The 15,949-nt window shown below is 39.7% G+C and overlaps 1 protein-coding gene across 6 annotated transcripts in view; it reads left to right on the top strand.

Moving 5' to 3' along the window:
• Window positions 1–15,949, top strand: part of CDKAL1 (CDKAL1 threonylcarbamoyladenosine tRNA methylthiotransferase) — a 705,817-nt gene that overhangs the window by 388,947 nt on the left and 300,921 nt on the right. For all 6 annotated transcript variants that reach the window (XM_078446595.2, XM_078446596.2, XM_078446590.2 and 3 more), the window contains one exon: window positions 8,513–8,679. In XM_078446595.2, the coding sequence (XP_078302721.2) occupies window positions 8,513–8,679 (167 nt within the window). The remainder of the gene's footprint in view (window positions 1–8,512; window positions 8,680–15,949) is intronic.

The following is a 15,949-nucleotide window of genomic DNA, read 5'->3' as shown; positions in this document are numbered from 1 at the left end:
CACAAAACTTTCAAACTTTTAAATACTTTTCTGTCATAGAATTGCCCCTTACTCTTTCATTACGTAGAAACGGTGCTCACCACCCCCACCTCCCCACCCACCCTTTTTTACTTTCTCTTCACCAGAAAAAAAAAAAAAAATACCCGATCTCCATGACATCAGACCTGGAAAGGGCACACTTAAAACACTTACAAGAATATTTTAACTAACCCAGTTGCCAATTATAGTAGCTGAAAAGAGCCAAACTGATCTGAATTACGCTATTTATCATTATAGTTACTTGGTGTGTGGTTAGTAGATTCTTGAGGGTGAGCCTATTTTTTTCTTTAATTAAGGAGAAATGAATTCTTCCTTTCCTTTTCCTGCCTTGTAAGAGAGGATTTTATCTTACTTATTCTTGTTTTTCCTTCCTTCTGAAATTGTAGCAATGATTCAAACTCTGAAGACTGTCTGAGTTTGTGGCACATGTTGGTTTGTTGGACATTAGTGTAAGTGATGCAGAATGAGGGCTCCTTCGTGATACTTCAACTCTGTTGAAGGGAGAAGAAACAGGAGAAGAGATAGGATACTGACACCACTTCCTTTCCATCCAGGTGCTACCAACTAAAAAGCAAAAGTGTGTTATGGTCTCAGATTCCTTTTACTTGTTTCTATTTAAATTTGTGAGTCTGATTTCATGCATTTTGGTCAATTGTAATTCTCCCTCCAAAAAAAAAAAAAAAGTGAAAGAAAGGAATTTCTTTTAGACAGACTGGACATTGACATTATCTGTTATTCCTTTTCTTATTTCTTCTTATATACCAAATATAGTGATTTGAGAATTCTGAAATGGCACTGAATATTCATACGCTTAAACATGAGAATATCTTAAAACACAGAGTTATTGAGAGCTCTCACTAGCAAGTATAATATACATATTGCATATTCATTGCGTATGACAGTGAATAGGTTATCAACATGTAATTTTTGCCTCCTTAGCTCTGCTCTGTGAGCTTGAACCTCTTGCAAGAATTTATGTCACCACTGGCTCCCATCTTACAATTCTTTTTCACCACGAACACCTCACTATGCCACCACGTCACCCCAACCACACTGACCTCCTTGTGGTTCATTGGGAACTATAAACATGCCGAGGCTGGATCTTATATTCTCTCTGCTTCAAATGTTCTTCCTCCAGAAAGCTGATGCACGTGGCGTACTTAACTACCTTCGTTCATTCAGGTTGCATGTCCTCTCGAGTCTTCCTCAGCTGTTCCTTGTCAAAAATAGTAATGTCCTGTCCCAACCAGTCTATCATTCATTCTTTATCCTGCTTTCCAACACGTTATAGCACTTACTTGTACTTGACAATGTATTATTTATCTTTTAGTTTGTGGTATCTCACTTGAATATATGTTGTGAGGTCAGAGACCCTGTCTTAAGATCTAGAAGAGTGTCTGGCACGTAATACTACTCAACAAATACTTGCTACAAGAATGAATGAATGAATGAGTGAATGGTGTTTTATTTGTATAAGACCTAGATATACACCTGATGCACCTTCAAACTGAATATAAGAATGTGCTGGAACATAGAAACCTACATATGCTGTTTAAGTACTTGAAATTATTAATTCATGAGTTGTGTCTTCAAAGTCAAATTTCCTTTATTGTCACTACAGAAATGCAGGTCCTATTTGTAGATTTGGTCCTTCTGAGAAGGACCTTTAGGACCCTAAAACATTAGTCATAAAAATTCTGCCCTTTTACAATTTAAGTTCTGTTTGCCTTTCATTCTGTAATTGAGTTCACTGACCCAAAAAACGCAAAATGCTTTGCTTCTAGTTTCCTTTATGGTCTAAACTATTCTGTAATTCGTTAACTTAGTCTTGGAGTCTAGGTAAATTTCTATCCACCACCCCGATCACCTGATATTAATGTTTTCTGAGAACAAGATATTGTGTTGTAGGCATCCAGTTATTCTCTTTTTCTCTTCTTCCCACTTCCTTCCATGTCTGTAATGTTTGTACTGTTGGGAGTTGAGCCTGTTGTGATTTTTTTTTTTTTTTTAGAGGCAATATAATATCTCCCCGCATATCCTGCTAGAATATCAGAGGGCCCATCCATAGACACCGTGGTCTGTATTCCCTCCAGGGGTATTAGAAAAGCCCATATATGGAACAAAACACACTGTGGTATTAACAGGATAAACTTAATCTGCCTCTATGAGGCTTATTGCCAGTTTTGGAGCCTGGGGAGTCAGATGCCTTGTTTTCAGAAAGCGTGTCATCCTTTTGTGGTGTTCAGTTTGTTTTCAGCTTTCCATTATTTCCAGATTCTTACAGAAGTATGAAAATAAACAGGGTTCTCTCTGATTGTGACCTTTCAAAAGAAAGAAAACAGGTGTTTTTGTGTAGTGACAACATTATCAATTTGTGTTGACAACTTCTTTTCTGTGTAGCACTGTAATCACAGAGGTCATGATGCTCTGGAAATACTCTGTTAGCTCTTGTTATTAAAGCAATAAAAAAGATAATTTTAAAGTTTAATTGTTTTATGGATAACTGATCTATCTGAACTTACCTATGTGGGAAGTCTCACTTCTAAGTAAAAAAATAGTTTATATTTACGTGCAGTGCTGTCCAGCTATCATGATAGGATTATAGGGAACTTTTTAAAAAAAAATGTTTATTTATTTTGAGAGAGAGAAAGAGAGCTCTTGTGCATGTGTGCGTGAGTGGGGGAGGGCGGAAAGAGAGGGTTAGCGAGATTCCCAAGCAGGCTCTGCATGGTCAGTGCAGAGCCAGACACGGGGCTCCATCCCATGAACTGCAAGATCACGACCTGAGCCTAAATCAAGAGTCGGAAGCTTAACCCAGTGAGCCATCCAGGCACCCTGATAATAGGGCTCTTTAATCAAGACTACTAATCTTATGTGAAGTTAAGAGACCGTGCAACGAACTTCACCACATTCAAGCTGCATTTCTGAAATGCATAGACTTTGTGTGTCTATGTGTGTATATACATGAATATTCATATATATATATATATATATATGTTTATGTATGTATATGGAACCAAAATTTATTGAGTGCTTCCTATGTGCCATACACTCTAGTAGGTTCTAGGCATCTAGGCACCTCTTCCTGGAGATGCCTACATCCTCTCAAGGAAACAAACAAATCAGTCCTTATAATGCATTGTGATACAAAATTTTGCACCAGATGCTTGGGAGCACAGGAGAGGAGCTTCTAAATTAGCCTGGGTGATCAAGAAAATTTCCCGTAAGACTGTATTCATTATGCAAAGAAGACTGGAAGACATTTTAGACAGAGGGAACAGCACGTGCTGAAGCACAGAGGCCTGAGCTGCAGGGCTCGCACAAAGAAATACAGGTGACTCAGTTCTGTTACAGTGGGAGCTGTCCAGCGTTCGGTTGGCCAAGAGCAGTGTGATTGTGTCGTGATTATGGAGGAGAATGTTCTTGGTCTTAGAAGATACATGGTGACATATTTAGATGTAAAGTGTCACAGTGTCTGCACCTAGTTCTCAGGGAGAAAACAAAAACCATGGGGTTTGTCCATGAGGAGAGCGGGAAGGGTGGGGAGCTCACAAATGTGGCAAAGTGTTCCTGAGTCTGAGTGAAGGAGGTGCAGGTAGTAGATATATTAATTCGATGTACTACTGCTCTTAAAACTTTTCCGTAAATGTAACGTTGTTCAAAATAAAAAAGTAGCAGAAAACACCTTCGTGTCACTGGTAACTTTTTAAGTTTGCAAAAGTAGTATACACAGTGATATAGTTGAAGAATTAGGTAATTAATACTTGTTTTTTATGGTGGCCTATTCAGTGGATCTTTAATGGTGATACATCATTGTTATATAAAAGATAGACATGTTATGGTGTTGTCTTTAATAATCTTGTTTTTCATTTTTATTTATGTATTTTTTTACTGAAGAGGAAACCCAAAGCCCTTGAGCATCGAAGGGACCAAACAAATTATAGTGTCTAATTGGCTATGAAATGAATAGGTTAACTAGGTATGAGGCTGCCTACGTATATTTTTATTTCGAAACATCACCTTTGAGGACATTTCCATGACCCTTCAAATGCTTAAACAGAGGGTCCTATTTATTTCTGAATTTTCTTAGATTTGCTTTAAGAAGAAAGAACCCATAACAATCTAATTAATATGCCCTGTCACCCTTAAAAGAGAGCATCAGCAGTTAAGAGCAGAGAATTGAGTACATATGAAATAAATACAACATAATGTATGTTTAATTCATTGTCCACGTTAGCCTTTGAAGATGGAGATGAAGTAGGGGAGGAATTGAAAGGAGGGAAAAGGCCAAGCTCGTAATGTAGGGAACAGGACAGAAGGGGAGAGAGCACGCGTTTCTCAGGAAGAAACACGGAGCAGACTTTGAGGTGACTTGTTTTTGTTTTTTTATTTAACTTTTGACCCTGTTAATCACTGTTTACAGTTTTCCTGTTTCTGTAGTCCTTACTTTTGGAGACTCTCCTCCCAGTGGAATAAATGAGATTTACTTGTATGGTAGAGATTTTCGCCGACCATAAAACAGGAGCCACTGGAGAACAAAAATCACTTCTCCGATCAGATGAAGTCAGTCTTCACCTGTATTTTCATTTCTTACAATGGAGCTCATACACTGGACCAGTTATAATGAGTCATAATGTTGAAATTGAGTTTTGGCAAAGTTTGATTTTTCAAAAAGGGTTTTCTTTGTTGTGAGACTCTTTTATTGAGCATCTTATCTTTCTCTTATTGTTAACCTTTTATGTCTTCTCCATTTTCGGTCCTCTGCCATCTCAGATTACTGTGGAGCAGAGATCAAAATCCAGCTGTGGTGGTGGCTCTCCATTCGAGGGGGGAGAAACAACAACAACCCTATATGTTTCAACTATAGACTCATCAGGAATTACTTTGGTAGAACGATAATGGATTCTAATAACTGAACTTTTTAAAGGATTTTCCCTGGTGAGACGCATTTCATTTCTTCCTAGTATTTGCTCTTTTTTCCCCAGAAGTAACAACCACAGAAGGATGGTGGATGGTCTGAAGAACCTGATGTTCATTAGAAAAGGCAGAGGAATAATTTAAGGAAAACAAACAAAAATCAAGATAGATGAACAGTTTTAGGAAAAAGTAAAATTTCTCCTCGATGCTTATAAAAAGCTAATTTCTGTCTCCCACTTTTCCACCTACCACTTTCTTTTTTTGTGTGTATTTATTTTTACAGGCCTGGGAGTTTTTACTGGGCCTTTACTTTTCTTATCTCCGTTCTTCCTGCTTGCGTCTCTTTTTTATTTTCACATGTTTGTTTTTCTGACATGTATTCATCAAAGTCCCTGCTGCAGTGCAGACTGGGCCTATCTCATTGGGGCTGACATCATCCTCACATCAGCCAGCCCAGTATGCCTCTCATTCTGGTTTCTGAGGCTGTGTTCTTTGGCGCCCCGCCCCCTCTGCCTCCACCCCCACCGATAGGCACGTATGTGAAGTTCCCAGGGTGTCTGTTCATGTCCCCTTGCCAGCTCCTGGATAATAGCCAGCGTTAGATCACAGAAGTTTGATGATGAACCCTTATCTGCCCTGAGCCTGAATGGATGCTGGGCACATAGTGGGTAAGGGCCTAATAAATGTTTGATAGACCAATAAAGAAATGAATGTGGAAAGGAGTATAGCTCGTAACTGAAGTCCTTACGGAATGAAGCTGTTTAGGCGAGCCCTGCTGTCCATAAGTGTAGCCAATTAAGTGTGCAGACAGAAGCGTGCATGTGTCCCCGTATCCATTAGTGATCGCAGACTGCAGCCTTCATTCTCCCTCGTGAATTCCTGTGCAAGCTGGCCTGGCAGGAACCGCTTGCACAGGGAGCAGTCCACGTGACTGCCCAGAGACAAGGATGTCAGGCCGGGGATCCTGCTTCACCTTTAGTGGGAAATGACGTTCTGAATCCTCACGTCTTGAAGGATCAGAACTCGTTAGAATTCTTGAAATGTAACCTTGTGAAATCGGACTTTCCCACTTCGATTAAGAGCAGAATCATCTTTGACAAAGGTCTGGATCGAACTGGCAAGGCCCAGCCCTCCCAAAGTCCAGGCATCTCCCGTTTTGCACACGTTCTCTCATTGTGTGTGGAACCAGGTTGCTATTACAGAGAGCATTTTAGCAGCCTTGATCTTGGAGACATCAAGACCATTATTCCTGTTGTTGCTGATTTAGTGTTACAGCTGCTTCCTCTTTATGTGATTTAATTTGAAGTTTCAGCCCACCAGGGGGCTATTGGTCCCCACCTATGCGGCTTTAAGAGCTGGCTGCTGTTTTCTGCATGGATGTTATTTCCATTCCTATTCATAGTGATTTTCCCCCTTCTATATTCATCTAGCAACAGCAAGGCACTGTTCCAGGAACTCGCTCTCTCTACATAAGGCGTAACACGGAGCCATTTGGATGGAAAAATTATAAATTAAAATTATTCTGTTCATTTTAAAATATTCATATTGTGTTGCTCAAGTGCCAGTAACTGGAAAATCATGGATAATGTCCTGTTTTTATAACCTCTTTCAGAGTGTTTTAAAATCCGTTTATGTTGTTACTTAGCCATGTCTTTCCCTGGAGTGGATTTTGTGATAAGATTAAAAACAAACAAGCAAAAAAAAAAAAAGGTTGTAGGAGTCCAGTGGCTGATGGCATATGTGATATTAAAATAAAGATGACTCCACTAATTGCAACCCCTTATTCTTTTAAAAATAAAAGGGAAAATTGACTCCCATGTGCAGAGAATATTTATACAACTGTCAGACTACACAAAGGTAGCCTGTGAACACGGCAGACTGTTTCTTTTGAAGAGAAAACCTTTTATTAAATGATTAAAACTAAGCAAATGTTTATTGATTTCTGGAACTGCACATTTACATTTAAGTAAAGAAAACCCATATATTCCTAGCACTACTGATTTGCAAATACTGAAAACATCTCCAACTTTTAAAATAGAGTTGGGCTTTTTGGTTTTTGGTGGGTTTTTTTTGGTTTGTTTTTTGTTTTTGATACCTCCTGTTCTCTATGCTAAGTTATTGATTCTTTAATTTCAGGAAAGTAAAATTTTATTTCTTTTCTTGTATTTTCTGTGTTGTGTGGGTGTGAATGAGGATGTGCCTGTCTCAGAAAGATAGACAAATAGAGAAAAGTGAACATGTTTTTATATGGTTTGGCTAGCGTTTTGTTTTGTTTTGTTTTTTTTACAAAGTAAATGTATCTCTTACTTTAAGGAAAGAATAGTTATTGGAGATCTCAACTTCATGTCTATCTGTCCATTTCTGTGGAATGCATTAAAGAGAGGGAAGATCTTTACTCTTTCCTGTAAGTGTGTAAGTTCACATTTACCTAAAAGCCGTGTGTCTTATTTGTTGTTGCTCTTGGCTCGGAGTATTTAAATGTATTTTTGAAATTCTTCTCTTCTATCAGCTAGAGATGATTTAAGTGATAATTTGAAGGCTCTTTCTAGACATTTATATTTTCGGGTCAGGCTGTAGTATTTCTGGGCCTTGTGTATGTGCTGAGGTATGTTCTGAAGCAACAAATCACTTTAGCATGAGCAAATTTCACAGGGCTATTTGACTGTTGGTCTTAGCTTTGTGAGAAGCGCTTGGCCTTTTAAAATAGGCTAATCCTTTAATCGAATATGCTTTCAGAAAGGTTCTGAAAACCTGGGTGGCTCCTGCTAACTTTGTTTTATTCATTTTAAATAATACTAGGTTATCCAGATGTATTTCTTTTTGATTTTTGGGAGGATGTTATTGCAGGCCATAATGTTTGAAGTCGGGATTCTTTATAGTAACAATGACAACAAAGCATATATACATTGTCCACATTCTCCTCAAGTCTGATTGATGGAAAATAGGATGCCAGCTGTCAGTAAACAGGTTTTTCGACCCAAATACTTAGTTTATACAGCAACCAACTTCTTTGAACGCAGCAATGCAGTGCACTCTATTCTTAATTGAATAAAGAAAACGAATTAGAATAGTTACTGCAGGAGAAATGGGTTATCTCATAATTAATAATTTGTGAGTTAAACCTGAACCACACTTGACGTTTTTCTTTGGGCTGGTCACAGACTGATTAGTGAGTTCAGTCCTGCTAGTGCCCGTTCTGTGGAGTGACTGTTTCAGTTCCAAGGCTTACGGTGCTCCATAAAATAAGTGTCCATTGTGATGGGATTGTAGCTCTCGTCCTGATCAAAGTGCTTTGGAGGAAGCGCGGTTGAACTGATTGGCTGTGAATGTTAATCACTCCATAGGACGCACTGATAATTTACAGCCTTGTTGTAACTCTCTGGTGTTCAGAAAATGAACTTAATAACCCAGTGCCACCACGGGGTAAGCTGCTTTTTCTCTGCAGTTGAATACCCAGACTGCCTGCATAATGGTGTTGAGTAATACTGCATTAAAAAGAGTGAGCAGCTGTATGATGAAGGAAACAGATTTGTTAATTATCTCCTTTGATTCACAGAGGGCGTCTGTGAGATATGGTTGACCAGTGAAGACACGGGGGCTTATGGCAGAGACATTGGCACCAATCTCCCCGCACTGCTGTGGAAACTGGTCGAAGTGATCCCTCGGGGAGCAATGCTGAGGCTTGGCATGACGAATCCCCCCTATATTTTAGAGCATCTGGAGGTAAGGAGAAGCACCCCGTTTCCATGCTGACACAGACACGAACCAGTCCAGACAATGTGGCGGCATCAGCATCATCACATGGGTTACATTGAAAACCTCTTGCACGTTTTTTGTTTGTTTGTTTGTTTGTTTTTTTGTAGTCCCACATTACTAAGAATGAGTTGAGAATTTCAAGTCCTCTTCTTTGTCAGTCTGCACACCCCGTTTTTGCTTGGCTTCTCCAGCACTTGCCATCTTGTCAAAGTTCTTTGTTTCTTCTTTGCAGCTCTTCAGTCTTCCATCGCATAAATTTGCCTCGGTTCCCCCACTCAGTACCCCGGCCTGGTTCTGGGGTGCTAATACGTTGCATTAATTCCGCAACCTGTCGCAGACATGTTATCCGAGCTGCTGTTAGGCACATCAGGAAGGCGACTGGGCTGGAAGTCTGAGGATGTTTTAAATCTCCTCCCTTTGTCTGGAGATAGTGAAGGGATGGACTAGAAACAAAGAGCGACAGAGTTTGGTGTTCTTTCCCTTGATTCTTTTGTGGTCACTGTGGAAAAATAAGGGGTTGGGGTCATGGGGGACACCTGGGTTCACTTGTATCCCTTCCCTGGGTCAGGTGCTCACCCTCAAGGAGCTTACCGTTAAGCTGGAAAAATGGGCATATGTACTGCTAGGTGGTATCTCAGTGACAAACGCCACGGTAAATAGGAGCGAGAAACACGGACAGGGAAACAATCATTTAAATGAAAAAGTACATGCTAGGATCCATGACGGCTGTTTGAGAAATAAAATAATTATATCGGACCCAGAGTTATGGATAAGAAATCTAATAACTGCTGTAGGAAAATCATGTGCAAAGTATAGAAACAAGTCACTTATATTTTTATCGGTTGTGTTCTTTGCAGTTAGTTTGTACAGAAAAATAACATTCCAAAAATCTAAAAGCAAGTATGGCTGCTGAAATTTGATGCATAAATCCCAATGAATATTCAGTGATTTAAAAGATTGTTTTCTGTTGATTTGATTCGAAGCCTATACTTGTTGAAGTTGTGCTTAAAGAGCCTCCCTAATACCGAGAATGTGTTTTAGAAATTCTGAAAACAGATTTGGTAGCAGTCTGATTGTTAATTATAAATATTTAATGAAGAAATTTAGCAATTTCAATTTTCTTATTCACATATTTCTAGCCATATCTTTCTAGTAAAGGTATATGATTTATAGGTTAACTTTGGTACTTTGGACAGTGTGGGACAGTTAAGATTTGCTACTTAAAGATAAATTGCAGGCATGTCAATTTATATGTAACCCTTTGACTCAACACTTGAAAAAAAGCAAGTGACTCTCTATAAAAATCAAACATGGTAACAGCTGTAGCAATAAATGTGAGGTTTGCAGTAAATGTGAGGTATACACCAAGTGATATGCTAGATGTGTGCATTAAGGAGAGTCTCATCAAGAATTAAGGGAACCATAGTAGCTACAATCAGGGAAGTTCATGCATGAGGGGGGATATCATGTATTGGCTCCGAGATGACTAAATAAAGTACCTCTTGGAATAAATTCAGTACTTTAATTAATTTCAAGGTTGCAGAAAGGAACGGTGCATTTATAGCAAGTCCTAGTGCTCGATATCTAAAGTAGTGCTCTAGTTGATCTCCAGGTAGATGCTCCAGGGCAGTGTCTAAAAATCAACAGGAGGTGCCATGAACATAGCTTTACACTTTACTGGGGAAAACACCAGATGTTTAGTTCATAGATTATAGTTAGAGTGATAACAGGTTCTGATTGTCATGGTGTTTCCTTTTTAAAATTCTTGTCATGGGTGCCTGGGTGGCACAGTTGGTTAAGCATCTGACTTTGGCTCAGGTCATGATCTCATAGTTGGTGAGTTCAAGCCCCGTGTCAGGCTCAGTGCTGGCAGCTCAGAGCCTGGAGCCTGCTTCGGATTCTGTGTCTCCCTCTCTCTCTGCTGCTTCCCGCCCCCTCAAAAAAACAAAAGCAGAAACAAAAATGGGGCACCTGGGTGGCTCAGTTGGTTAAGCGTACAACTTCGGCTCAGGTCATGATCTCATAGCTAATGAGTGGGAGCCTCACGTCAAGCTCTGTGCTGACAGCTCGGAGCCTGGAACCTGCTTCGGATTTTGTCTCTGTCTCTCTCTGCCCCTCCCCCACTCATACTCTGTCTCCCTCTCTCTCTCTCAAAAATAAACAAACATTCAAACATTTTTTTAAAGCATTAAAAATAAAATAAAATAAAATAAAATAAAATAAAATAAAATAAAATAAAATAAAATAATAAAATTCTTGCCTTAAGCCATCTGTAGTGTTGGCCTTCCCTCCTATATTGTTATCTTCACAAGGCAAGGACTTTGTCATATCCATGCCTGGATGTACCCTGTCCAGTGGTGGTTCAATAAGCAAGCAAATAAAGAATGAATAAAGGAATGTCCTTCTTCATAAAATAAATTATAGAGCCCACTCTGTAGCCTTGAACTTTCAAGTCTTAACATTCTGGTCAGAAGAGGCCACAGAAGATGGCAAAGTAAATGAGCTTCAAGGGTGAAAGTTTATCCCAATGACAGGTACTCCCTCCCGTGCACGTGATAAGCTGGGAGTAACCCAGTCGTATTGGAGCACACCAAGGGAGAGAGCAATCCAAAGGAAAATAGAGCAAATGAAACAGAGGTGTGCAAGAATCAGAGACCCATGCCATCTGAAAATAAGAGCTTTCAAAGTCTTCCTTTGACACTTTGACAGGGTCTTTTCACCTTGGCTTTGGTGGTTCTTCTCATCTCCTTGAGTGGGAGAGCCCAGAGCTTGCAGTATTCTCCAAACACATCGTCCGTTATGTAACAGGCAAGATAACTGAGCTGCGGAGGCTTCTTAGGCTTCCCAGGGTGAACTAGGACCTCTAGAAGAGGAGGCCATACCTGGTGAGCCTCAGCCCCTGTGGGCCGATACATTGTATGTCCCCATTTTCCTCTCAGTAAGCCTGGGGCGCTCTGCTGAAATCACAGAACTTACCTAAAGAGAGTTCTCCAAATAAGAAAAAAAAAAAGAAAACAAGACAAAGGATGGAAACTAACACCAGTGAATGACAGACAGTGATGTCATTTAAAACTGTGTGGATAAAAGAAACCCACTCTTCAAATAACTACTCAGATGCCTTACTGCCCCGACAGTAACGTTTCCTTGAGAATTGTATTTGTAGGACCACGCCTTCTTATGTTTCTGAAAGATGCTTCCTGCTTCAGACTTCAACTGTAGAGCGCTTCGCTGGGCTGTTTTCTTTCCCCATTGTTCCGTTTACTTCATATTCTCCTGACTCTTGGGCAGTCTTTCTTAAAACCCTTTTTACCAGCTTGCTTGCTTGCTTGTTGCTTGTTGGTTTAAACAATTTATTTATTTAGACTATTTATTTATTTAAAGAGGAAATCATTTAAGGGAAAATATCAAAGTTTCCATCATTATTTAACAGTATGGTGTGGGGCCGCCTGTGTGGTTAAGTCAGTTGAACGTCCAACTTCGGCTCAGGTCATGACCTCATGGTTCATGGGTTCGAGCCCCGCATAGGACTCTGCTGTCAGCGTAGATCGCACTTGGGATCTTCTGTCCCCCTCTCTCTTTGTCCCTCCCTGCTTGCGCGCTCTCTCTCTCTTAAAAATAAATAAACATTAGCGGTACCCGGGTGGCTCAGTTGGTTAAGCATCCTGCTTCAGCTTAGGTCATGATCTCACCATTCATGAGTTCAAACCCCACGTCACGCTCTTTGCTGACAGCTCAGAGCCTAGACCCCGCTTTGGATTCTCTGTCTCCCTCTCTCTCTGTCCCTCCCCTGCTTGCTTTCTTTCTCTCTCACTCTCTCCCTCAAAAATAAACATTAAAAAAATTGTTTTAAATAAATTAAATAAATAAATGAACATTTAAAAAATAATCTTTTGAAAGTGTGGTGTGGAAAAATAGATCTATTGATATTACTTCTTAGTCTCCATAGGAACAGAAGATGCATATTAGAGTTAGCATAGGGTCCACTTCTAAGGTTTGATCAAGAGTCTAGGGATGCCCCTGGCTCAGTCAGTAGAGTATTCGACTCTTGGTCTTGGGGTCATGAGTTCAAGCCCCACTTTGGATGTGGAGCCTACTTTAAAAGAAGTTTAGTATCGTGTAACCCTTTATATAATAGCTGTTGAATAAATGTGGGTGAATGAAAGGAAGGGAAGGAGAATTCTTAATCCTTAACAGGCAGGCAAGTAGTGATGTGTTGTTTGGAACATCTATAAGCCCTAATTTTAACTTATTGCTGCCATAAAAAAATAATATGAGGTTAATTTTAAACAATGATATAGCAAAGAGGTACCTCAAACATATGTACATACACATGTGTATTTTGGAAAAATACCCTGGAATTGAAGAAACATAATTATAAGCTTATGTATTACTTACTAGATATAGATATGAGGTCAAAACAATAGATTAAAAAATGGATTGAAATCTATCTCACCTGGTCTTAAAGTCTGCAGTGCCTGTCCATTACCCACAGGATAAAGATACACTGTGCAGTTGACATACAGCATCCTTAAGATGCCTTCTTCCAGGGCTTCCCCATTGTCTTGACCCCTTAGTACCCTGTGATGCCTCCTGTATACTGTGGGTTTTTCATACTCCTGAAATTTTTACTTTTTCTCATTCCATTCTTACCATGTGATGACAGTTGGTAATAATGAGTTAATCCGGGTCTCCTGGGTGTCTCGGTTGAGTGTCCGACTCTTGATTTCAGCTCAGGTCATGAATCCAGCGCCTTGTCGGGCTCCTTGTTGAGCATGGAGCCCACTTAGGATCATCTCTCTTCTCTCTCTCTCTCTCTCTCTCTCTCTCTCTCAATCTGTCCCCCCTCCCTCTCTCCCTCTCTCCCTCTCCCCCCTCCCCCCTCCCTCTCCCCCTCCCTGTCTCCCTCTCTCCCTCCCCCTCTGCCCCTCTCTCCTTCTTGCTCATGCTCTCTCTTTCTCTAGAGTAAAATTAAAAAAAAATGAGGTAATCAGATGTGCTACTATTTGCTACTGCATGTGCTGGCTAGTATATTGCCCCTATCATGGCAAATAAGAGATATTTTCCTTATGTGTTTTCTTGCTGATTGATATTGCTAAGGTCATAACCCGGGCATATTCTTCTTGAATGAACTGTGACCTTCCAGAAAGCAGTGTGGCTTGTGAATTTGACCCCTCTTGAAACAGCCTATCTTAGTGTTGCCTTCCTGGTTGTCGGGAACCCACAGCTAAGGTATTATAATTCAGACAAGATAATACACGGGAACCCAACAGGGCACAATGAGCTCAATGGCGGTGATACAATGGCTACCACTAATCAGACACCAGAAATAGCTGGTACTTTTTTTCAAGACTGCATAATAATAACATCAGTGCAATTCATCAAGTGCTCGTTATTTTCAAGAAACCACGCTGATTGCCTTATACACATTATCTCTTTACCTTCTTAAAATAAGCTACCTATATAGCTTATTATTGGCCTCAGTTTATCGATTTAAAAGCCAAGTCTTAAAAAGTTTAATTATTGGTCAAATTATATAAGTAGTTAGCAGCTGAACTGGTTTCTTGTCTGATTCTAAAATGCTTTCTACCACACTGCATCTTTCACAGAGTCTTTCCAAATGCTTCCCAGATTCCTTCCCTGCTTTGTCGGACTCCGTCCAACGCATCTCTGAGGGCACACAGCATGGTGCTCTCCGATGATGATGACTTATTTACGTGCAAATCCAACAAAACGGTTGTCCTTTCTGGGGAGAGCCTGCCTTGTTCACGTGTTTGCTCTTCAGTGCCGGTGATAACACGCACCCAATGACCGTGTGCTGAATGGTGTGGTACCTCCACGTTCCCTGACTGCACGTCTCACGTCTGTTGAAGTATCTTCATATCCGTGCGGAGCATCTAGTTTTAGAAGACTTTGTGGATGGTTGTTACCTGTGTGCCTCACTTAACGTGTCGCTTTTCTGTGAGGGGGTACTAGATGGTGAGGGAGAATCCAGCTCGGGTGCATTTTATTTATTTGCCCTGCTAAAAGATCAGAATGTTAGGTGAGCTCTTTAGAACTACCTGGAGCAGGTGAGCTCACTGTATGATTACTGAGTCTGTAGACTATCTAGGCTCTTGGCTTCTTTCTTTTCCTTCCTGCGTCTTCGTTTTCACTGATTTTTTCTAATCTCCATCAGAGGAGTCCGCAGTGGATGGTCAAGGAAGAGACATTAAAATCAGGCAGTTTGTCTTGTTTTTCATTTTATGGGTTGGCTGCTAAGGAAAAGATATGAAAGCTGTTGACTGGTAAGAAATCTATGGATTTTATTTATCTAAGCTATTCTGGTTCTCCCTGGGTTAGGAATAATTTAAAATAACCTTAAGATTCCTGTATGTCTTAAAATTGTATCAGAATTTTAGTACATCACTTACAGCCTGGTCCAGAGAGGGTAAGTTGATGACTCTGGAGTGCAGATGCTTGTTATTAAGGACTTTCCTACGTTCAAAGTATGAACACATCAAGCTACTTATTCTTCCATTTATATTATTCTGTAAAATATCGCTAAAAATACAGTTATATTCACAGGATATTATCCTACCTTTTATTTACCTTCAGTTAAAATGTGTAGATTTTTAAAAGATTTACATTTGGTGTATTTATGTTATTTAATTATAATGTTATATTATGTAAGATATATCATAAATAAGTGATATTTAAAATGTTGCATCTGTGTTTGGTTGAGGAGTCTTGTAATCACTAACAAATCTGTTTTCTGCTACCCTTGATTTTTGTATATTTACTTCTACTTCAATGATCTTATTAGTCTAACCTAATTGTATATTTATCAGAATTAATTTATCTGGTAAAAGACAATAAATATGCCACATAGTAATTTATGAACACTAATTAACATGTTTGGCCTGGCAGACTTTTTAAAAATGCCTCCTAGTTTCAAAATAATGTAGCAAACTCCGTACTTGCTGTACTTCTGTTTCATCAAAGCAGAGCAGAATTTCCAAACTGAAGTCAGTAATTCACATGGGGACCATTAAAGTTATTTTTCCTTAAGGCTTATGCTTTTCAACATAATAGAAAAATATGCAAATAGACTTTGTGCAGTTGTATAAAGATATTTCCCCCCTTTGACAAATGGAAGGACAGGCTAGATGATTTGTTTTGAGCAAGGAAATGGAAAGGAGAAATCTATTTCTGCCATCCACAGTTACCTTTGGGACGTCAGTGTGCAGTTTGATCTGAC

The sequence above is a fragment of the Panthera onca genome, chromosome B2 (assembly GCF_046562875.1).
Source record: "Panthera onca isolate mPanOnc1 chromosome B2, mPanOnc1 haplotype 2, whole genome shotgun sequence".
NCBI classification, from domain to species: domain Eukaryota; kingdom Metazoa; phylum Chordata; class Mammalia; order Carnivora; family Felidae; genus Panthera; species Panthera onca.
Note: the sequence above shows the minus strand (reverse complement) of the source record. Positions and strands in the feature narration are given on the sequence as shown.